The 24,963-nt window shown below is 40.5% G+C and overlaps 2 protein-coding genes across 4 annotated transcripts in view; one reads left to right on the top strand and one right to left on the bottom strand.

Moving 5' to 3' along the window:
* Positions 1–470: 470 nt before the first annotated feature.
* Positions 471–22,524, top strand: ENO4 (enolase 4). The gene is given in 15 exon segments (XM_051617811.1): positions 471–638; positions 2,917–3,045; positions 4,234–4,424; positions 5,931–6,067; positions 8,193–8,362; positions 9,389–9,520; positions 11,001–11,066; positions 11,771–11,833; positions 13,861–14,028; positions 14,930–15,055; positions 17,082–17,277; positions 18,239–18,306; positions 18,886–19,003; positions 20,995–21,044; positions 21,046–22,524. Coding segments are annotated over 15 exon segments (1,938 nt in total). The 5' UTR covers positions 471–482; the 3' UTR covers positions 21,214–22,524.
* The window catches only part of SHTN1 (shootin 1), a 61,645-nt gene continuing 58,814 nt past the window's right edge, over positions 22,133–24,963 (bottom strand). For all 3 annotated transcript variants that reach the window (XM_051617812.1, XM_051617813.1, XM_051617814.1), the window contains one exon: positions 22,133–23,340. In XM_051617812.1, coding sequence (XP_051473772.1) covers positions 23,130–23,340 — 211 coding nt within the window. In that variant the 3' untranslated portion in view covers positions 22,133–23,129. The remainder of the gene's footprint in view (positions 23,341–24,963) is intronic.

Genomic DNA, 24,963 nt, shown 5'->3' with positions numbered 1-24,963 from the left:
CGGAGACTTAAAAAAAACCTCAAGGAGCACCTGCCGGCGGCATTCCGACTGGGAAAACCGCCACACGCCCGGCGAGGGAAGCGCCAACGCCACAGGGCACTGGGCAAAACCAAACCAGGCCCCCGGCTCCCCCGAGCCCCGAGCCCTGCCCAGACGGGCAGGAGGCTGCTCGGCGGCTCGGGGGGCGGAGGGGACGGCTCGGGAGGGCTCGGGGCCGCTCTCCCGGCCCCCGCGGGGCCCGCTCTCCCGCCGGGCTCCCCCGGGCCGGGCCGCCGGGCTCCCCCGGGCCGGGCCGCCGGGCTCCCCCGGGCCGGGCCGCCGGGCTCCCCCGGGCCGGGCCGCCGGGCTCCCCCGGGCCGGGCCGCCGGGCTCCCCCGGGCCGGGCCGCCGGGCTCCCCCGGGCCGGGCCGCCGGGCGGGCAGCGCCGGCTCTCGCGAGAGCTGGTGCGGCGGTCGCCTGGCAGCGGCCCGGCCTGCGGCGCCATGGAGCCCGGCGGGGCCGGGGAGCGGCGGCGGCGGCTGCAGGGGCTGCGGCGGGAGGCGGCCGAGTACTACCGGGGGCAGGGCGTGCCGCAGCGGCTGGAGGAGGCGCTCAACGCCCTCTTCCCGCGGCGCCCCGCCGACCTCTACGGGGAGATGGTAGCGCGGGGGGGGGCAGCGGGGGCAGCGGCCTCCTCTGCTGCGCCTGAGGGAGGCTCCGCCGGGGGGGCGGCTGTGCCCGGGGCTGTGCCCGGGGCTGTGCCCGGCCGGAGGGGCTGTGCCCGGCCGGAGGGGCTGTGCCCGGCCAGAGGGGCTCTCCCCGGCCGGAGGGGCTCTCCTGCAGGGGCGAGAAGGCAGACCCACCTGCGGGTGCCCGTGGGGCCGGGCGCGCCCTCCCAGGCGCCTCAGGCGAGGCGGGCACTGCCCGCCCCGAGAGACCCGCGGGTTGGCTCCGGGAGCTCGGTGCCGCTGTGCCCGTAATTAAGCTGAAATAGTTTCCTGCCGACTCGGGCAGGTGTCGGGCTCAGGTCTGCCAGGGTTTTGTGTCTGCGAGCAGCGGCACTTCGGGCCAGAGGCGTTTCCGCAGCCGCGGGGCCTTTCGCCCTGTGCGCGTTGCTGGTCTCGACACAAAACCCGGGGCTGCTGCCTCGGGGGGGCTCGGGGGGGGGGTCCCCAGGAAGCCTGCGGCTCGGCACCGGCATGTCTCGGGCCAGCGGCCCCGAGAAACCGGGCGTCGTGAAGGGTCAGAACCGCTTTATCTGCTCCCCCTCGGCGAAATGCCGTAGGCAGTAGTCCTGCTGAAACCTCTGTGTTTGGCAGTACTGGAATTGCCAGTAATACAACAGCGAGCGACTCTTGAAAAACACAACAACAAACAACAATTTATAGTACGTTCTTTGATGTGAAAGCAGCAGTGGAAATGAAACGTTTTGTTACATTTTACACCCTCTCCCATCTTCAACCTGTTTGCCACCACCAGTGGGAGGGACTAGGACTGGTAACACCAGTTCTTGCTTTGGTTGGGGTTTCAGATGTCTCAGACACCAGACTAAAGAATGGAACTAGTAAGGAGGTATGTAAGAAACCTCAGGTAGTAGCCACTTAATCCTTTATTTAAAGTAACATCAGTGCTCATGAACAGAACCCCAAATACGTTCTTACACTTGGATGATGGAAATTCAAAGGGCCCATTAAAGACCATGTTGGAAGAGAACTCTGCCTGCCAGAAGTCTAGGTTTTCATCTTTCTTGCAGGGCTCAAACCTAACCTAAAATCCCAGATTTCCCATGGAGTGGTGACCCGCAGCTACATCAGTTGTCTGGTGTCCTGTCAGTAGGTGTGGCATACCCACAACACCTTAAAATTGTGCCAGCCTTGTGACCTCAATTCTGTCCAGCCAAAAAAACCCCAAACGTAATTAGGTCGTTGTGATAAATAGCCTTACACCAAATATGTTCTGTACAACAAGAGTCTGCAAAAGGAGTGGTTATCATTGCTATCGAGGGGCTTGCTGACAAGCTTCACTCCCTTTCAGAATAAATCTTCTATAAAGTTTTTTAATACTGAATTAGTTGAGATTTGAGACACATGAGCCACTGTGCCTATGTCTTCAATAAATGAACCTTGAAATGTTAGATAATTGAGACATTATTTCTATAAGCAAGAAGTGTGTTCTGAAAATACTTCTTGTTCTTCCCTGTCTGCAGCACATACAAAGTTCTATGAGTAGCATTTCACATGAGAACTTTTTCTGAGGAGGCTTTTTGTTAAAGATTGTTTAGGGTATTTTTGTTAGGGGGAAAAAATACAGTATTTTAAAGCTTAGTAACTTCTTGATAATAGAAAAATAAATGAAATAATGCTACAGGAAATTTAATATAACATCAGGATATGGTAGAGTTATGTATGGATTTCTAAGTTTTTCATGTCCAGGATCCTTCTTCTCCCTTTGTGAGAGGGAAGACACATGTATTTTTTCAAGATCTTATCCATGGACGAAATCACTATTTTATAGCTGCATGGGGGAGGTCAAGGCTGTGTGAATTCTAATAGAAATTCATTTCATGAGTAGCATGAGTACTATTTTTATTATTTAGTGCAAAGCCAAGTAAACTTTAGAATAAACTGCCTATTTTCTGAGAGGGTTAAGGAGATTTTGTTACTCGTCACTAACTTTGCCAAATAAAACTCATGTTCATGTAACCTGGATGTGGCTTTGGACTTCCATGCTTGGATATGGGCTGGATCCGTTCCCTGGAATCTCATTCTTAAGCAGCTAAAATAGAAGTAAATGTGCAGTTTAACAGAAGTGTTTTGAATACTGGAAGGTATGCATGGATTTGCTTAGTGGGGGATTTGATTTGAATATATTTAATGTAATAAAAACTTCTTCGCACAGAAATTCAGCCTTACTGAAGTTCTTTCTCTTTCATTTAAGGCTAACTACTTTACTAAATTGTCAAAAGTTCCAGTAATATGCAAAGTAGTTGGAAGAAAAGTTCTTGATGGAGTTGGTCTGCCAACATTAGAAGTGGAAATACACTGTACAGTTAAAAACTATGAGAAGGTAGGAGCTGCTTCTTCCTGTTTTATTTATTTTCATAAGAGAGTATCAGAGAGAGGTACTGCTCTCCTCACATCCTAAGGAACATTTTCTTTTCCATCTTTAATGAAAAGATAAGAATTCCTGTGACTCCACAGTTGAGTGTTGTAGCTTAGGAAAAAAAAGGCATTGAAAGTGAGACAGAGGCAGCAACTATAACAACTTTATTTTTCCATGCATCAGACAATACTGCAGTTTATGGGTGGGATGTGACAGTGCATCTTTGTGTATTAAATTTTGGTCTGTCTTAATGATCATGTAGCTTTTCCTTACACCCCACAAGTAGTCCTGTAAGTTCATTTTTCCTTTTACATTTTTTTAAAAAATATTATTTTGTTTTCAGATCCTTATATTTCTATGACAGTGTTTCAGAAAAAATATTGTAAAGGTGAAAAACACAGTGCAGGTGAAGGCACATTTTTACCCCAAGCTGATAGGCTGATGTGATAGTTCAGTCACACATATCCACCTGCCACCTGCATGCAGAACTGATTGTGTGTTGCCATCTCTTCTCCCAACCTAAAATATTCAAGATACTGTCTTTGCAACTCTAGCTATTGTGGAGTGGTTATTCCTACTTTCTCTCATTTAAACTATGCTTCATTCTTGAATTAAATACCAGTTCATATGTATTCACTGTATGTAGAGTTAATACTATCACTGCAGGCAACTCTGTCTTAAATAACTGAATTTTCTTAAGTATTATTTATTCTTTGGCAGTACAGAAAGGTAAGTTTAAATTACCTAAGGAAGACAAAAATGTAACTGAAAATGAGGGCTTTAGGCATGAATGCTGATGAATCATGGTACAACAGGGTGCAATAAAAGATGCATAATGACTGTATGGTCTTTAAAATAATTCCATTCTGTTCTGATAACAAAACATATGCATGAAGCTGATCCCTCAGGTGGTTTTTGCCTAAGTAGTTATAATGTAGCTCAAGAAACAAGAATAACAACTATGATTTCCAAAGTAGGAGACTGGGAAGAAGGTGCTGGATGAAAAAGATAAGTAAGTGGAGTAAACTGAAGGTTTGGAGATAGATACTTGTAGAATTGATATGGACACGTACTTCTTAGGCTTTCAAGTTACATTTCCAAGTTAGGAAATGAAATAGTTTTAAGCCTTATTTTATTTATTTTTTTTCCCAGAGGATCTGTTCCATTATAGTACCTTCTCATTTTCAAATACCTGACAATGCTTTACCTGAAACAAATGAAGATGATGAGAAAGAAAGAAATTCCTCTGTTAACACTGCTGTGAAATGGGTGAATGAATCCCTGGACACAATGTTGAGAGACTTGAAGCCCACTGACCAGTGTGAAGTTGATAAAATGCTTGGGTAGGTCTTCCATATTATGCAAATTATTGCATTTGAAATAGACACCGTTCATTTGTCTTGTAAATTAAAACCACAGAATATTCAATGTTTTGTACTGTTTTTTTAAATATTTATTTTAGGATGTGATGTCTATCTCAGAGACCTTACAGTATAATATTTCCTGCTTTTTTTCATAATTATAGGAAAATCATGCTTTTTTTTTTTTACAGAGTTTCACACAAGGGATGCAAAAATAAGAGTCTTTAACAACAAAAAAAAAAGTGCCTGGACATGTTCATGAGAAAGGCTCCATTTAAAAAATTCACTCAGTGCCAGTTTAATTCTGTGGGGATGTTTTTTCAGACTGTGACTCCACTTCTGTTCATTGCACTGTGGAACATAAGTGGCACAGAAGGCTTGTGTGTCTCTCTTCTGCACTGAGCTAATCCACAGAAAACAAGGATATGCAGAGAAGTTTTGGTGGAGTCATCTTTCTGAGCATGCTACTCCAAAAGGCTTCTTCCTTGGGGCAATTAATTTATTTGGAAACATAGTATCTTTAGTAAACATCCATGTTCAGTTTTTTATGGAAATACTCCTTCTGGGGAGCATCCCAAAGTAAAAAAGAATGGCTGTATTATTCCATTCAAATAAATATGTCTGGTTTTTACAAGAAAAAAAATGAGGAAAGGTGAAACTATCACAGATGTATTTGAATGTGTTTTTATGGTAACATTAGAAGAGCTACTTGGTGACATAGTGGCTTCCTTCACCTGGAAGTAGAAATATGTCCTGCTGTCCTGTAGTTGGAAGTGTTTCTTTCAGCTACATGACAATTTGCTGTAGGGTTAGGGATTGGGCTGCTACACATAACACAGACTTTGGCAAACAGACCTAAGTGCCTTCCACGTGGATTAGCTTTGGGGAAACCTTGATGAAGGGGAGAAGGATTCAAGCAGGAAGAAATTCTTCCAGCTGCGTTGAATCTAAATAAGACTTTAATGCATTGTTTACACTACTTTATATATCTTACATACTCTGCCTGGATTGGGTGACTGTGACCCAGGTATTCAGTTTCCACTTTGTGCATGTAATTGAATTTCAGCCACTTCTGGTCTTACAAACAGCCAGTGTACAATTGAGCTATTGGATTAGCTACCTAGGCCAAGCTGTTCTATGTCAGGAAGTTATGACAGGATCTGTTACTACTCATGCAAAGCAAATACATCCTTCACGCGAAGGTTGTCTGCACAGAGCTCACTTTCAGACCAGTGTGTTTTGAAAAGTAGTTGTTAAGGTTTATAGTACTTGCTTGTGGTTCTTTTTGTGTAACCAATGCTGCAGGTGACTACCAAAAAATAATGTCATTTATTGACTTCTCCAGCTTCACACACTGACTCTATTGCAGAAGCTCAAATAAATGCCCTTATTCCACCTCTTGGCATGTTCTTTTGCCTGTATCCTGTGTCTATGTGTTACATGTTTAACAATATTTTGATCCAGTAATCTTTATGCTGCTTCCCTCAGTGAATATTTTATAAGAAAAGTAGAAGAAGAAAAAGAAATTAAAAAACAAGACAAAGCAGAAGATGCAGAAGTCACCCTTGTTTCATGCACTTCATCAGCAACAACACTACCTGGGAAAAAAAAGGCAGAAAAACCAGGTTTTTGCTTATTCTATTTTAGTATTTTCTGCAATATAGATATTGATAAAGGTGCTAAAATACTTTCTAAAGTATTCCATGGGCACTGAATACTTCAGAACACATGACACAGTGTCATGGAACACAAGACATGTCTCACGTGTCTCATGTTCAAAGGGTTTAGTTACTGTCTCCTAAATCTTCTTTCTGATCCCAGCAGTTTCTACTGCAGAAATGAGAGAGGGAAAAATACAGTGTTTTCTCATCATTCACATGCATTTGTTGAACAGAGTTTCTGCCTTTGTTTTACAGTTGGCTTAGACAGGAGGTTATTACTCTTCAGAGTCAGAAATAAGAATAGAGGAGTATGGAAATGAAGAATAAAAATGAAAATGATAAAGAAAAGGGAATCACAGAACTGAACAGGAAAATGGAAAGAGAATTAAGATAGAAGTTGAAAAGAATGCAGAGATGGAGGAGGGGAAGTTTCTTGCTAACACTGAGGAAAGGAGGTACTAAAGGGAAAAACCAAAGAAAGAAGAAAGAGGATGAGATGGGAATGATGGGCAGTACAGAGGAAAAAGAAGTAAGCAAACAGTGCTACTAAGGGGAAAAATGGTGTGAGAGTGGAGAAACAGGGAAAGTATACATGGCCAAAACCACCAAATCCAAAGGGAAAAAGCACCATATGTGCCTCCATATATGTATTACCCTCAGGAAAAGTTTTTTATCATTTTTTGGAAGAGCAGACAATTTTTGGCAAGTGATTATTTCGTGTCAGTTTAGTTTCAACTGTCATACACTGTCAGTAAAACCTCCCAATTAATATGTTAGATGTGGGCACAGTAAATTCACCTTTGACCTGGAATGTAACATCTGGAGTTGCCAGGTCCATCCAGATGTCATCATCTTGTATATTATGCTTCTAATCAAGCCTCTGCTGATAGATGTGTGACTTGTTCTCACTAATTGTGGTGTCTTTATATTTGATTCTGACATTGACTGTAATATTATTGTGGAACTCAGAACCTGACTCTTAGGACCCAATGATAATGAAGCTACTTGTTGTCATCGGAGACCAGATGCTTTCTGGTGGTGACTTCCAGTAGCAGATGCTTTCAGAGGGATCATCTGTGTTGTAATTGATGCAGGTTACAAAGTAGAGGAGTGGAAAGGATCTCTGCAAAATACTGCAGTTTGTCAGAGATGCTCAGCACTTGATGACTAGTGTCTAATGTGTGTTGCTCTTCATCCTCAACATAAGAGGTACAGAATCTCTGTATAGCATGCAGATGATGTATAGTATAATCTGCATATCCAAGGAAGGTCTCATTAAGAGCATTTTATAATAAAATCAGATTTATACTGTCATATTTCTATGTTACTGAAATGAGAACTTGCATGGCACTCCAATTAGAATCCAAAGCAGATGGTCAGGTTTCCAAAATGCCCGCAGTGCATGTGGTTGTTGAGAATCAGATGGTTTATTGCAGTTCAAAGAGGTGCTTACTGGACATGTTCATGTAATGTAGGCAGCAAATGTGACAGTGGGAGCTGCTGGGATTTAGGCATTTTGACAAAAGTTACTCTATCTGAAAGAAATAAATTATTTTGAAAATTTAGTGAGACTGTGCATGTGGGATATTTAAAAAGCCTATTTTCTCATTGGAAAATGCAGCTGTAATAGGCCTAAATTTTTTCACAGTCATTATTAGAAGAAATCAGGTGTGTGTGCTATACTTCTAGTCAGGTTATAATGTTGTCCTCCAAGCTGTTTATGCAAAAGCTGAGCAGGACAGTAAAGAATACTGAAATTATGCTTATGAAAGGAAAAAAGCTGCAAAATTATGTAACATTACTGGATATAAACACAGATAAATAAAAATACAGATTTCAGTGGCTGGAAGATCTCCAAAGAAATGGCTTTGAAATAAATTTGACACCAGAGTGAGGACAGATATTTTGCTTACTTGCAAGGTCATTTCACATTAAACAACTGCCAAGATTAAGTAAATAAAAAGAGATTCTTTTGTAATACGTAGAGTACATACTGAAATGGTAATATATTTACCCATGTAACTGTGATGCATGAGCACATGTGTTAAACTAAGAAAATATTTAACTAGTACTACTATCTGTCTCACAGGAAAGAAGGTGTCAGTTGTAGAGAGAATGATTCCACCTGCAGAACCTGATGAACCTGTGCTCTGTGGCAGCTTAGCCATTGGGGGAACATCACTTGCTATAGCTAAGGCTGGTGCCACCATTAGCCATGTCCCCTTGTACTTACATATTGCACTGCTGAAACATGAGCAGGTACATGTGACTTCTGTAATTTTGTTTATTTTATCCCAATTATCCTAGAATTTTGAAGCCAGTAGTCCCTCGTGACAGTGGTGTTATATATCATGGAATCACAGAATTGTCAGAGTTGGAAGGGACCTCTAGAAATCATCTAGTCCAACTCCCCTGCTGAACCAGGATCCCCTAGAGCCCATTACTCAGGACTGCATCCAGTCTTGAATATCTCCAGAGAAGGGGACTCCACAACCTCCCTGGGCAGCCTGTCCCAGGGCTTTGTCACCCTCACCATAAAAAAGTTTTTCCTCATATTTAAACAGAACATCCATGTTCCAGCTTGTGCCCATTGCCCCTCGTCCTGTCACTGGGAACTACTGAAAAGAGCCTGGCTCCATCCTCCCTTCATCCACCCTTGAAATGCTTATAGGCATTAATAAGGTCTCCCCTCAGCCTTCTCTTCTCCAGGCTGAAGAGTCCCAGCTCTCTCATAAGGGAGATGCTCCAATCCCCTAGTCATCTTGGTTGCCCTCTGCTGGACTCTCTAGTAGTTCCCAGTCTCTCTTGAACTGGAGAGGCCAGAACGGGACACAGAATTCCAGCTGTGGCCTTACCAGGACAGAGTAGAGAGGGAGACCCTGACATACCAGCCACACTGTTCCTTATGCACCCCAGGATTCCATTGGCCTCCTTGGCAGCAAGGGCACATTGCTGGCTCATGGATAATTTACTGCATACCAGGACTCCCAGATCCTTCTCTTCCAAACTACTTTCCAGCAGGTCCACTCCTAACCTATATGGGTGCATGGGCTTATTCCTCCCCAGGTTCAGGACTCTACACTTGCCCTGGTTGAACCTCATTAGGTTCTTCTCTGCCCAGCTCTCCAGCCTGTCCAGCTCACACTGGATGTCAGCACAGCCCTTGTAGAATATATCCTTAGGACCACTGCCTGTAGCAGTCTTTGAACCATGTGCCATAATGAAAAAAATACAATTATTCAGATTTTTAACATTCTTATTTTCACATGGTACTCCCAATTGCAGGAATCACCTAAAGAAATGACTCTGCCAATCCCAATGTTTAATCTCTTGAACTGTGAAAAAAATACATCTGCAAAACTGAAGTTAGTGAAAGAAATTATGCTTGTACCACCAGTCCATTTATCACTTGAACAGGTACTGTTTCATTTTTGTTTTTATAAATGTACTCTACAGTCTTCATATAAACTATATATCTACATAGTATTTATGTACTAATTATATAGACCTTTTAAATATAGTCCTTCCAAACTGTATTTTTCATTTCTTGTTTGCTGGCAAGGCCAAAGTTTTAACAAATGTTAGTGCAGAAGTCTAAGACAAGGAGCATTAAAAGCTGTAAATAGATGAAGATTTAAAAGAAGATACATGAAGATTTCAAGTTTAAAATGTATGTGTTAGTAGAGAGGCAAAAACCAGTACATTGAAGAAGATGTAGGGGAACATGTGTGACACAACAATAAGAGGCTTTGATTTTTTCGGAATGTGATTTGACATTAGTAGATTATAAATAATATCAGTATATAGATAGAGCTTGTAAAACAACAAAATTCATAACAACTTCACTGGAAAGCATAAAATCTTTGGGAATAAATGGCTTTTAAAATGCAATTGTGAAGATAGAAGTGAACACAAAGGAGAACAACATCCATTCAAGGGGCCAGGTGGGTGGATGAGACAGACTGGATCAACCATCTCTTTTTGTTCAAGTGCTGCATTAAAGAATGGATCTGCACAAGATGCCTACACCAAGCCTGTGATTTCTACTTTGTATGCTGGTGACCTGAACAAACAGCTGAGCTCGATTCTCTCTCTTTTTCCTTTTCCCTTAACTTTTTAGAATTGTCACCAAGAGCTCTTAATAAGCTTGCTCATTCTGTACCTTTCAAAGACATAATGCCTCCTAGTGCTGATGGGAGAGCAGCAAGCTGCTTGCTGCAGTGCAGAAAGAGTAGCTGTTGGTGCTGTGTTGATGTGTTGTCAGCTGTGACTGACTCCTGCCCCCTTCAGTTTTCCTTTACTGGCATAGTTCAAAAAGACTGGAAATGTGATTTTAAAAGTTCGCATTAAACTTTTACTAACTCAGCTGAAAAGGAAAAAGTCTTGCGTTAAAAGCAATGGATTAATTTAATTGGATTGTTCCTTCGTTCCCCAATGTTTAAATTGAAGACAGCATTTTTTTCCCCTGCTTCCTGGAAATGTTCTAAAGGTAAATTTTCAATCTTGTCAGAGTTTCCAGTTAGGAACTAATAGGTAAGGTCACAAGTGTGAACAGTGATTATCATCTTCCCACGTCTCAGATATTAAGCAAACTCGGACATTGCTTGCTTTTTAGATTTGAGAAAGGTTCCTTTTGGGAAAGAAGAGACCACTTTCTTGCCATCCCACTTATCAGCATAACCAAATATTCCTGTTCATTCCACTGCTGCTAACCCTTTATCATTGGGCACTTGACTGCATTTGGGGGGGGGGTGGTGTGAGGATTGTGTTAAGGAAGTCTATAATAGTCTTTTTAAAAATGACTTTATATTAAGATCTACATCTCTCTCTTCTGCTTTAAGCTGCTAAGATGAAACAATTGATCTTTCTTTTGAAAAGTACTGTTGTTTAATTCCAGGGCACACAAAGAGTTCTGGATATTCAGAAAGAAATGGTGAGACTGATGGATCCTCCAAGCAAAGCGGTACAATAACCAAGTGTATAATCATTTGGACATCCTACTACTATTGTCTTTTGAAGCTTAAACATGGAGCATGTTGTCAGGCTTAGCCTTATGGCACAGAGTAGAAGATAGATTTCTCAGCCAGATGAATAGAACTTTGACCATTTGGTGATATTAAGTTAATTAAGATAGAATAAAACATTTTTTAAGCATAGTAAGTCTGTTCACCTGAAGTGCCCTGGGAGTGAATGGTACCACAGTGAATATACAATATGTGCTTCTGATCTCTCTGAGTCTCACAAACATGCAACGTGCATTATTCAAGGTACTGCTGGTGTAGTTCTGTATCAGTCTCAGTATGTGCGTTTGCTTGTTGCAAAGCAAGGTTGTTGGGTTTCTCCAAGTACAGAGCCTAGATCTCATTCCTGAGATCCCCTGTAATTTTCATAGGCTAGTTGACAATCTTCAGAATAACAATTGTTGGCTGGGGTGATGCCCACCTAGAAATAAACATTTGAAATGAGTCATCACCACAAAGTAAAACTGGATGATTGGTGATAGTATTACAGACACAACAGAAGCCATTTCCTAACTTCAATATTTGCAATGTCTTCAGAGCAAAAATCAGTCAATTATTTTATATTTTCTTTTATTTTATTTCATTCTGTCTGTCAGTTTTGGACTTTGCCATGGAATTGATTTCTTTCTCCTTTCACTCCCAACAGTCCACTTCTCAAGCAGCAGACAGTAAGAAAGGCAAAGCACATAGTGCAGGGAAGAAAGCTCCGGTAAGAAGAGAGATTTTCATTTTAAGCCTTCAACAAGGTATTAACAGCAGGCAACCAAAATGTTTGTAAGAAATAAAATCACTAATCTACATTGCCATTTTGGAGAGGTCAAGGCAAGATTTTTAACTATTCCAAATGCTCCTATTTTACATAGTAATTTGGATTCTCTTGACTATACCCTCCCTTCCTGTGGAACAGTAAGACAAAGGGGAAATTTTACTGGAATCTGGTAATTTTTCTCATATAGAAATCCTGGGAAATTATCCACATGTGCATTTTTGCAGGTCTGTAGCACCAGCAGAGAACATGCCCTTTTAATCACGTAGGCCATAAAACTACTACCTCTAAGACTTGCATACTGTTTCCAAACTCTGGGAGCAGAACTCCTCTCTTCATGTTGCATGAAGTTCCTCTTTGAGGTTATAGATAAGGGCAGATACGAACCAGTTGGTCTCACAATAATGTGCAGGGCATTCTTTTGTTTGGCACAAATGATCTTTTTTTGTCACTTCAAAACCTGTAGTTTATAGAGGAGTTTTCCAAATAGTGGGATGGAAATGCCATGCTGGGTTTTGCTCCACGTTCTGAGATGATGAAAATATTACCAGGTGAGAACTGTTGCTGTTGTGGAATATACAAAAGAGAGGATGAGTGGAAGTTTTACTGGTTTTCATTGCTAATACAACAAACAATTCACCATCATTAAGCAGCTGGCCAATGTTTTTCTGGTGGGTAGCACAATATGTACTGCAGTCACAAGTTAAAATAATTCCTAAAGATATGCACAAGGAAACAATGCATTAGATTCCCTAGAAAAAGTCAATTTATTTAAATAGAAGAAATCTAAATGAGGTAGTAGTGAGACTGAATTTTAAACTGATAAAAGCACCACATTGGTTTGAACTCTTTTTGGTGGACAAAAAAAAGGAAAATGACAAAGTAGGCAGTGAAGAAGAACTTAAGTTATAGGAGTAAAGACTAGAGAGAAGGAAAATGTTATAAACATTTGTTTTAATAGAATGTAAGTGTCAGAACTGGATGAAAAAGCAGACTTAACCTCTATCTCATGTTAAATGCAGGAAGACTGCAGCAATTTTTGCTGTTTATTGCTTCAGCTTAGAGCTCCAAAAGGAGCAAGTCAAATAGATTGTCTCTCTTTGCAGATTGCTATGAAACAATCTCATAATTTGACCTGTGTTTTCTTCCTAATTTTTTATGTGAGGGAACATTCTATATCCTCTGTAGCTGGGCCTCTGTTCTGTCCACTGTAATTAGTTCTCTAACTCATGTCAAAACTGATGTCTTCCAATTGATTTATCCAGTCTACCTCAGGATTATATCCTGCTGCTTTCTGGGCAATTTAGTGTCATTCGTTATAATCCCAAATTCACAGACTTTAAAGTTGAAAAATGAGTGTTTGAAAAACCTACAAAAAAACAACCCTGACAACAGAAGCACATGGGAAATATCTGCTCAATGTAACTCTGCCTGTGACTGGTGCCCAGGAACACTTCCTGAGGCAGACACCTCCCTGCAGCTCTACTAGAGATATTTCCCCTCTGTGAAATGTGTTCCTTCTAGAAATCTTGGAGGATTCTAGTGTTCCTTGAACAGTCCACAGAGGCAATATCAAAGTTGTAGTTGAGGAAAAATGAGTAAAAGCTGTTTAAAAGAGGAGAACATGTCTTTTGTGGCAAAGGGATGGTCTCCAGCACATGAAACTTTTACGTAGCATCCGTAACAATTTCAGTAGTTGTTAAGAGTACCTTTAAAACTATAAACTGGTCATATAAGAATGAGAACTCCATGACTAGACATATTTCCAAGGACTATTAGCTCTCTACTCATTAGCACCTGGTTAGTCTTCAGTCACAGGGAGCTATCCTTAAAGTTGCTAATGCAATTTCTGAGAACAAATTTATGTTTTGATGACTGAATGCAGACTCAAATGACAATGAAAATATATATAAGTGTTATGTATATACATGTGTGCAAATAAAGTGGTTGGTTTTGTTTTTCACTTTCAGCCACAAGCCTTAAAAAGAGTATCACACTTAGGCTGCCTAATAATAGGATGTGATCATCTGGAACAACTGCTGCTCATAATACAAACAGCTTGTGATAAAATAGGACTGCAGTTAGGAACAGACATGTATTTAGCAATAAATTGTGCTGCTCATGAATTAATGGATTATGTAAGTTATTTTCCATCTCTCTTTTGTTGGTTTTTAAAAGGAATGTAGTGATTTGTTAACATTCTTGATGATTACAATTACATTGCAAACTCACCTAGAAGCTTCTAACTCCATTTTTAAGGTAGCAATCAAGCAAACCAAAAGAACTGTCACTGCATTTATAAATTATGGTAGAATCTGTCCTACAAGTGGTGCAGATATGTTACTGGATGATGAATGCAAGGGCATGAGACATGCAGACATCCTTCTGGTAGCTTGGTGCAGTGGGAGCAGTGGGAATGCAGGTATTCCTCCTCCACAGCTGTACCAGGACACTGGTGGGGCACCTGGCGATGGATAAAGCTCAGTGGACCAAGGTAGACCGCTATTACATTCCTATCTGCAGGAATCTCTCTCACCTTCCTGATGTAGCTTCACTCATTCAAAGGGTAGGAGTCTGCCTGCATCAGCCAGGTTAAATCCTTTGTTTATTTAATAAGATTTTTCAGATCAGTCTGTTTCAAATTATTAAAATTAATTTTTTTGGGGGTGCGAAAAGTGAGATTTTTTTCATGCAAGATCTAATAAAAATGTCAAATATTACTCACTTTATGACAGAGTAAAACTGGCTGTGTTGCCTAGAAAATGCTGAAATAGACCTCCCTTGTTTTGGGAGTGGCATCTTCCAGAGACTTTGGCTTGAGCCCACAGGAACCCACTGCTACTTCAGGCAGAGTTTTCTATAGCAGTGTGCTGAGCTCTGAGACATAAAGTAGACAAGTGAACAGGGACTTACTGAAGAACACACAACCTGCTGCCTTACTGGGACACTACTGTCACAGGAGCTGTATGCTTGTGTTAGCACCCTGGGTTTTAAAGTACTACCATCCTTCTTTTTATGCTTTTTATTTTACTTTTCTAGGTTAAAGGAAAATACGAAACACTCACTGGAACGTTCAAAAGTCCTGATGAAATGGTTGACATGTATGTGGAACTGATTAATAAATTTCCTTTTATTATTGCATTGATAGATCCCTTAAGGAAAGAGGTAAGATAGCACAGTGTGGTCCTTGAAAAATTTTATAATGATATTACTTGGTATATCACTGAACTTTTCATATTTTTACAAAACATGGAATTTGCAGTTTCTGGTTTTGGAGCTTTTGGGCACAAAAATATAATTATAAAAATGTATTTAACAATTTCATTCGAAAATCTGTAATTGACAATAATGCTGAATTTTTTTATACTTCTGACATAATTCCTGACATAAACAGAATGTGATCAGGAGAAGTATTTTAAAGAATAACAATAAAATGTTGTGGGTTTTTTTCTGATTTTACTTGCTAAACCACTGTCATTTTTATTACATTTTCCTTCTTCTGTAAACAATAATTCACAATATAAAATCAAATAATAAAATTCAAGTGATATACAAATGATACTGTTTTATAAGGGAGAAGCGAAAAATTTGGACCTAGTTTTATATTCCTTATAATCACTTAAAAAATAAATTATTTCTTCTACTCTTTTTGGTTATGATTTATACCCAAAGCCAGAGCAAACCTGTCACTGGCAATGTTGCTTGGCAGAATTTTTAAAGTGGTAGTAAGACAATATGTATTAACCACTGTTATCAAAGTTAGAGGAGTCAGTTAGTGTGGCCAATAGATTACAATAAAGTAGAATACTATTTAAACAGGTTACCAGGTGATAGCTGGAGGAAAGAAACAGATTGCATAACCTTAAATATTAGCATTTATAGGTAAGATTAAGTTTCCTTGTATTACAAAAAGGAAAAAATCTGAATTGGAGCAGAACTCACAATTGTAGACCTGGATTTTGCAGTTGCACAACTTAATACAATTTTGCTTAAACATTTTTAAAAGACTTATTAAAAAGCTCATTTTTAAAACCACCTGTGTTTACTATTATCTCACTCCAGAGAATATTACTATTGCCTCTCACCAGATTATTCTCCACTGCTGCCAAGGCTGCAAACTTCCTTGAGAATTCCTTCAAAGAAACATATTTGCAATATGAAAATCTGCAGGAGAATTACAGTTTGAAAAAGAACACTGTTGAGGGACATGCCTCTCTTCCTCCCCCCACCCAAATCCACAAAGTTTACCTGTGCCACAGATCATTAGGTCCTAGAGGATTAGCTCTGATACCAATTCAACAATTCATTGCCAGACAGCAGAACATGTAAGCACTAGTTTAAACATTTGTTCAGGTGTGAAGAACTTAACGTGGGCTTGAAATCCTCATAGGAATGAACCCTTATCCAGATTGTAACTTTACAGGTACAGAAGTCTGATCTGCAGATCAAGAATTATTATGGGTAGAATTATGAACTAGAAAAGTAATGTTTTTAATGTGAGAATTTTGCATTCAGTGGACACAAAGCACATTCATTTGTAAATTTCTTCTTTAAAATTCTTCATATATCCTTGTCCTTTATTTATCCTTAAATCCCAGTACCATGTAGGCAATGCATTAAAATCAAGAAGCAAAGACCCTACAAAATATAGAGCTTTGATGGAAAGAGAGTGTTGTGTTCTGCTGTACCAAATGCATCAGTCTTACAGCTGTGATTGTCCTGTCTTATTAGGAGTCTGTGGCTGCCTCCTATTTCAGTATTTTATATTTAAATAAATGGGTAAAATATTAACACAAGAATGATTCCTCTGAATAAAACAATAGAAAAATATCTTGTATCCCATTAAAATTAAATAAATCTCAGGAAGGAAATCAAAATAGCAAAGTCCTACCTTTAATTTAATTTGAAATATTTTAAACTGTACTTGTGTGCAACTACCTTTGATTAATTCCAGATTAATTCCAAAATGTTAAATCCTAGCAAAATTCCAGTGGTGTATTTTCCTTTGGTAGACAGATTTAAAATGAAGCACAAAATAAAATCTGTTTATATGAAGGGTATCTTTAGGATTCAATCCAATTTTTGTTTTGTTGTGGGTTTTTTGTTGGTTTTTTTTTTTTTTCCAATTTACCTCTTCATTTAGGGTTTTCATTCAGTTTTTTAAACTCCAGTTATTTATTTGTTCCTACAGGACCAACAACAATGGAATAAAATATGCTGTGCTCTTGGTTCCAAATGTTACCTGATTGCTGAAGATGCTGCCAGGTGCATTTCCAGACTGAAAACTGATCAAATGATAAACATACCAACCTGCAGTGGTCTTGTCCTAAAATACATTAACCAAACCAAGGTGTCAGACCTCATAGAACTTACTGGACATCTAGATGGTGAGTAGAGGGAGAAAAAGGCTGACACTCACACCCTGCAAGTCAATAAATAGAGTTACTACACTTCTAAATACTACATAATTTTATTTAATTATTGCCACTTCTAATTTAGAAAGAGCTTGTCAGAAGAAAGCTAGAAATCATGTTTTGATTCACACGTCTCTGCTCAAGAGCTTAAAACAGCATTCAAGGCTTCAACTACATTAAATTAATTCACTGTGGATGCTTTGAATATGGGTGCCCTTTGACACTGCAGCTCAGTGTCATACAGTTAGGTATCAGAATTAAACACAGTAAAAAAAGATACAGATGAGTAGTCTGAATTTTGACTCATACAAGTATTAATAATAAAGAAATCCAAATAAGTCCAAAATATTTAAAATTATAGTTTATACAGGTAATTGACTACATATTACTGAGCCTTTGTGCTAACACTACAGACAACTTGAGCAGTTTCATATGTAAGATTTCTCTTTGTATCAATGTTTCTTCATTCATTTTTTATACCCAAGGAATAGATGGACAAATGTAATGTAGCTAATTCCTTATTCCTCCAAAAAGCCCAGAATTACTCAAAGTGAGAAAATAACAGCATAAAGATTTCAGTCATGATGGGAAGCTTTTTTTTTATAGGGAGGAAAAATCATGACGATAGCAAGGAGCACATTTAAATAAATAGAACTGCCTCCCAGCCTGCAAAATACATTCCCAGACAGATCAGGGAGAGAAGGGAATTAGGGTAGGATGTTAGATATTCCCTTATCCACACTGAAAATAAAATGTGATATTAATGTAGCAAACTGATACAGTTTACATCTTTGTTAGAGGGGTTTCATTGGTTTTATTCCTGTTTGTATGTAGTGTAGATAGCCCAAAGGTAAAAAAAAAAAGTCCAAACTATTTCTGTGTCATATATATAAAATTTACACTAATGAAGGTTTTACACTCCCATTATATATAGATCAAAGACAAATTACCATATTAGGAAGTCCAGATGGAGAATCTTCTGATGATAGCCTTGTGGATCTGGTAAGCATTGAAAGCTGTTTCATTGCAGAATTGCCAAGACCCTGCTTTTCACATGAACTATTTTTTAAGGAGAAAGCATATTTCTGCTTGAGAAAGAAACATTTTACAAAATGGGCTTTTTTTCTAGAGAGTTGCCTTTTTTTTTTTCCCCACAGCGAGTTCATCTTTGAGTTAAAAAGAACACCCAGGAAATTTGCCAAAGCAGGGAGTATATTCCCAAATAGGTACCATCTATTTGATTGCATTAGTTTATAAAATAAAAAAAGTAAAAAGAAAGTGAGTTACTTAAAACATTTCTGAGCAGTAACAACATTGTAGGCAAAAATTTGTAACACTAACATATTTAGCCTTTTTGTACTAAAGCCATGTTGGCAAATAAAACCTCATTTCACAGGCCAGTGAAAATTATTGTTTGCCTCAGCCCAACCTTTCCTTGAGGTATTTTATTCCTATTTAAAGGAGGGTTTTTAAGCAGTAGAAAGAGTGTTGAATTAGAAGCAGGATACCACGTTTAACGACGAAGAGTCACTTCACTTCCCACCCTTGTGTGGTTTTAAATTCCACACTCTCTCGTTGCAGGCGGTGGGACTGGGTGCCAGGTTCATCAAGTTGGGAGGTCTTTTACGGGGAGAAAGGGTGACCAAATACAACCGCCTCCGTGCTATAGAGGAAGAACTGGCCAAGAATAGAACCCTACGTACGAGCTTCTTTCTTACTTTGTTTTCTGCTGGCAATGAATACGAGAACAAAGATTGGAGGGAGAATGATTGAAACTGCTCGGCAGGAGGGGAGCGAAATCAAAAGACTAGAAATAAGCGCTGGCAAAAAAAAAAAAAACAACCTAGGATGGCACTTGCCACAATGTATATTGTTGTCCTAATGGATTATCTGTTTACTGAACGTTAAAATAGACCCCTTCTTGAGGAGCAGCCTACATTAAGCTGCTTTTTATTTCCCCCCAGAATTAATTGGTTGGAGTCTCGAAGCCCACAGTGCAAAAGGGACAAAACAAAACCCATGCATATGAGACGCCAAAAAGCTGCCAAAATAGAATTTTAGGCCAAATACCCCACCTCCCTCGAGCCCCTCAACATATATTGCTAACAAAACTTGATTTCACAACCCTCTTTTGTTTGTTACATTTCCAGCAAGACGTGTTTGGAAAGTTACAATCGCATGGGTAAGGGCTAAATATAAATCCCAAGGAAGCCCCAAGTAGAGGATGCACATTCTGCCTGAGCCACTTGTGTGTATCTGCAGCATCTTGGGATCTGCAGCTTCTTACACTGCCCTCGAAACTGTTAATAGTTCATTAAAACCACTTCTCACTTGCTCAGGTATCAATCAAGACAGAATAAAGGCACACACACAGTCAGAAGGAGAGGCAGAGGGGTAAGGAGAGCAAAAAAGGAAGGAAAGGGTTTCTAAGAATTTCTTACACCTAAGAAAAAGAAGCATGAAAGAGAATTAAATCATTTTGTCCTCTTGCTTCTAATAATTTTCAGTCTTCTATACATAGGATAGCAGCACTGGACATGCACACTATACAACACAGTTTTTACTTTAAGACATTTTTATTGAGATTGAGTTTTCTAAATCTCCCCCGTGCTCATATATAATTGTAAAAAATAGAAACAGACAAATTCTTTTTGCTGAGACAGTAGTTTGACAGAATGCATTTTTTCAAAACCAAGACAGATAAAGAGCTATGAATTTTAACTGCCTCGCCAATATTCACATTCCCTGTTCAAATGGTATAGCCTAAACAGAAGAGCCTGAGTTTGACAAATATTTAGACCTAGATCTCATAAAATGAAATAGCAACAATTCCTGATGCTGTGAATCATTTGGCAGAAATAAAATCCAGTAACTAAATCACCAGCAGGGAAATTCTGAGACAGCATGTCTGAGCTGCATACCAAACCCTTCATTTGGCTGGGCTGCCAGCTCCAGAATACACTGGAGAGCTGAGTGGAACTCTGTCAGTGGTGACACTGGCCCATCAGGAGTGTCCCCAGGAGCAGCTGAAGGGGGCAGGCAGCTGGGCCCAGGGGAAGGGTGACAGCCTTGTCCCCTCTAGCAGGAGACTTGGCCTACCTGCAGTCCCAACACCATGGTTCTGCCACCAGCTTCTCACAGAAGGTGGGTGTGAACTCGGTAGCTGAAGCACAGACTGGCCACTCCATTACTGAAATGAACATACTTAGCTGAGATAGTCAGTGATGGGGTGGGCAGTGGGTGTGTGGCAAAACAGGGAGTTGGGTGGTGGGGTTAGGGAGGAAGGAGTCATAGAACTGGGAAAAACAGCAAGAAGAGGGTTCACAGGAGCCACATCTGCTCATGGGCTTTCAGACAGTTAGTTGCTGAAGGCTGGGGCAGAGAAGAGGCACAGCCAGCTGACAGGGACTTCTGCAACAGCAACACTGCAGAGGGTGTTCCAAAAAAAGCAGCAAGGTGGGATTAATGAGGAAGGGAATGCAATAAACGTCCCAGCTCAGGCTGCTCTGCACTGATCCCACAAAGCACAGGGCTGGTGCTCCTTTGTTTCTAAGGACCAGACTCTTAAAGGCAGTGGGAGGCACCTGTGTGTGTCATGTGGCATTTTAAACAAATCTGAGTGCACCAGAGAACACTGCAAGAAACCAGATTACAGCAAACATGAGTTTTCTTTTTCCTCTTCTATTTCAGGTCAAGCAAGTCTGGAATTTACTGCTTTTGCTGAAGAATCAGAGCCAGAACAAACAACTTTCTGATATACTTCCTCTCCCAAAGCAGGGTTTGTTGCCTCTACAGCTCTCAGCCAGACCTGGAGGTTCTCAGCCTGCTCTCCTCCCAGAGAACAGCACACTGACCTGGGTTGTCAACGTTAACTTTTGCACAGATTTCTTAAAAAAAAAAAAAATCTAGTAAGAAACTCATATGTTAACTACTTCTTAATCCATTTATTTTCAAGCACTTACTTTGGTTAATGTTTTCAAAAGCATTCAGATACCAGCTTCTCTTTTCCCAAGAGACTGTGGCTTTCAGCTGAAACCAAGTTAACTGAGCAGCAGCTACAGTTTGAAAACAGCACAAAATTCTGTGCTGTATTTACAAATTGACAAAACAAATGCTTCTATGTTAGATCTAAAACGAACTGTTTGTTTTGGGAAAGTCAAAGTCTCTCTCCATACAAAGAGCAAGCTATTGACAAACAGTAAAAAAACCCCACGAAAACAAAACACAACAACCAAACACATTTTACAAAAAAAAAAACAAAGGCCTTGACTGTTTTGCTGCTCCATCCCCCCACACACTCTCAATGCTGCCCTTAGATGGAGCCTACAAGGGAAATGTTGCTCCAGTTCTAGCTATCAGTGCATCAAGCCCCAAATGTAGGGCACAAAGCTGTAATTGGCATCACCAGGAAGCTCGTCAGAGGCAGGGAATAACCAGTCAATTTCACAACGGCTGGGAAACTTGTCAGGAGTCTTTTTAATAAGCAACAGTGAAAAGATAAATAATTTACGTCCTCGGTAACAAACAGTTGAAGTAAAAGAAATACTTCTTTAAAAACTTCTGGGGTTTGCATAATTTGAACATATAATACAGCAGCAGTAAGTTGAGGAAAAATACATATATAAAATGTTGCATTTTAAATTCAGTGTAACAGATACTTCAATGGAAAATTAACCACCAGAACCAATCGCCCCCCAGAAATGAAGATAACAATGAGAGACAAATTTCCCCAGGTTTAGGAATTATATGCAGTTCAGTAATGAGACTGAGTCAAAGATTTTCTTAGCAAACATGCAAAAAACACCAAAAAAGATGTGAAACTACCACACTCATTGCTAGAATTTTATTTTTAGGAAGAGCACCAGAAAGTTGCATGCAGAGCCAAACCAGCAAACTCAGAACATTCATCCTTCAATACTATCACTGTTTCAAATCATTAAATAAAAAATAACCCAAGTGCATTCAAGTACTTGACCAGCCAGTTTCAGTTACTCCCATCTTTAGGTAAATCCCTGATTACATTTGTTCACTCATTATAAAAGAACAAGATACTGTGTTGAATTTAAAAGGAGACTACAATGGAATGTGAGTTGGCAGTGGAGCAAGTCAGTTACATGCCCACCTCACTGCCTTCATGGGAGAGAAGGGCTGAGGGAAACTGGGATTTGTGGCATCAGATACAAATATCTGAAGTGTTACCTAATAAAGAAATTCACTCCACCAGTGTGTACCAGGCTCACAGCAAAGGCTTATTTGTTAGTGCTGCAAGCTTTCAGCTGGGAGTTCTCAAAATGTTGATTCCAAGTCACTTGCAATCCTAGGATGACTGATTCCCCAATCTAGTCCTCATTCACAGAGGCCCAGGATAAGTTAATCTTTTTGCAGCAGTAAATGCAGGGTGCAGTTACAGCAGTTCCAAACTTTGCTTATGTAACCCTAAAACAAAAACCAGGAGGTAAATCCTCCTTTGAAAAGCTTTTATCCAAATGAGAGCACCCATCGCAACCTGCACACTCCCGGCTGTGCTCACCACACCTTTTGGTACCAAGATGACAAGCTGCACTGCCTCTGCTCCTCAGCCCTTGGGCTCACTGTCCACTGGGGTTTCTGGAATGGAAGTGTTGTGCTTGTGCTTTTCATTTCCTCAAGAGAGCTCGTGTGGATACACCATTATTTAACACTTGTAACAAAACTGCATAAAAAGACCGTTTCAATCTGCGTTATTGAGAGGTCTGGAGTACAGACAGTAGCCCCTAGTAGCACACCTAAGCCATTTACACATCCAGATAATGATTCCCAAAAGTTACAGCCTTTCAGAGTAACAATTAACAGTTAGAACTGTCTGTTTCTTTTATTTTCTCAGCACTAGTTTCTTTCTGCAGCTGCTTGCTTTTCTCTTCTTTCACTCTGCTCGGATTCAGCGCGTTCTCAGATGTCTGATCCCCTCTGGTGGAAACAGGATCTAAAACTACAACTGATTCTGTCTCTTTTTCACTGTTAGAAGCTTTTCTTGTAAATTCAGTGAGACTAGTCGATCTAAAGGAAAAAGAATAAATACATGAATATAGATAACAGCTCACATTTATAGAAGGAATATAAATATGCAGAAAAGCGTTTCTATTATTAGTTTCTATTATTATTTCTATTATGTACCAGTAATAGAAAGTATCACCAGGACAGATCTACCAAAATAATAAACACTTACAGATTTAGCAGCTGTTACATACAGATAGTAGTGCACAAAATGCAACAGTCACATTACTCCTCCCAAATTGTTTGTTAAGCCAACCATGGAAGATCTTTCACAGGAAAACAAACTTAAAAATCACTGAAAAAAACCCTTAGACTATGAAAGAACCAATTTAAAGTCTTAAATATTTTTCTCTCTGCTCATCTCGGAGCTGGATGTAGGTTTCCTCGTGTCCAAACAGAGCAGCTGGACATGTAACCAGAGAAAATGCTCCCAGTTCCTGCAGCCTGGAAGGAGAAGATGGCTTCTCCTGCACACCTGCAGCCCCAGGCGGGAGGCAGAGGTGGTTGGTGCAACCCGATCTTCTGCAGGGGCTCGGGACCTAACAGGCTGCTTGAGATCTCACTGGCAGCAAGTGCAAACGACTTCTGAGAATTCACCTGCTGGATTTGCTGAAATCCAGAGGGCGTTAGACCTGCACTCTGCGCTGCAGACACGGGGTTACAGCTTGGTTGCTCGCTGGGATCTTTGCAGAGAAAAAGCCCTCGGAGCAGGGAGAGAGGGAAGAAAGGTCAGAGACCAGGGTTGTTTGTCGAGGCTGGCATCATGCAATAAACACTGAAAGCACGTGTCTATATTCAAAAGCTTTGTACTAGTGTTGAAAACATGCAGGCAAATCCTTAGATTAGCTGGAATGCACAAGCAGAGAGCGAGGCAAAGCTGGGGAAAGCACAACCTGAGGAAGTGGCTTTGGGGTACCTCCAGTGCCACCATCCCAGGCAGGCAGGAGCCTGCAGGCTTGAACCTCCTTCACCTGCTTCCCAGAGCCTCCTAGCCCTGTGTGCCACCATGTGCTGCCGCAGGGCAGGCACAGCTGCCCCCAGCCCATCCTGAGGGAGGGCTGTACCCACTGGTGCACACACCATCCAGGTGTCCACACCGAGACAGCCACAACCACCACAGTGGACAAGGGCAGAACATCTCAGTGCAGGAGGGTCCTACATGCACCAGTGGGTGTGTGGCTCTGCTCCCAGGAAGCTAAGAGCTGCTAAATGCATCTGTGTTTGCTCATCCAGAGCCTTTCCTTTATACTTTTTCTTTTTTCTTTTTTTTTTTTAATTTTTCATGCTCTCTCCTAAGAAAAGACCTTCCATACTGCTAAGGTAACACCCTTGAAATGAAAAAATAGAATCAACTGGAGGCCAGAGAAAGAAATTCAGCTAGCGGATCCATCTGCTACAAATCACCCTTTCTTGTGACAGTCTTTGTCCTAAAGAAAATGACAAGGAAAAAAAACAGGTCACCCCACTCAACAATTAGAGCACGGGGCAGAGAATGTACTGGCTCCCACCTGAGGGGGAGAGAGTAACTGTGCAGCTTAAAACAAATAAATAATCACAGAAACAACCGTTGCTGCACTTTCCATTTCAGAAAGAATTTGCTCAGGTTGCTACCAAAGCACTGGATAC

The sequence above is a fragment of the Apus apus genome, chromosome 4 (genome assembly GCF_020740795.1).
Source record: "Apus apus isolate bApuApu2 chromosome 4, bApuApu2.pri.cur, whole genome shotgun sequence".
In the NCBI taxonomy this organism is placed as follows: domain Eukaryota; kingdom Metazoa; phylum Chordata; class Aves; order Apodiformes; family Apodidae; genus Apus; species Apus apus.
Note: the sequence above shows the minus strand (reverse complement) of the source record. Positions and strands in the feature narration are given on the sequence as shown.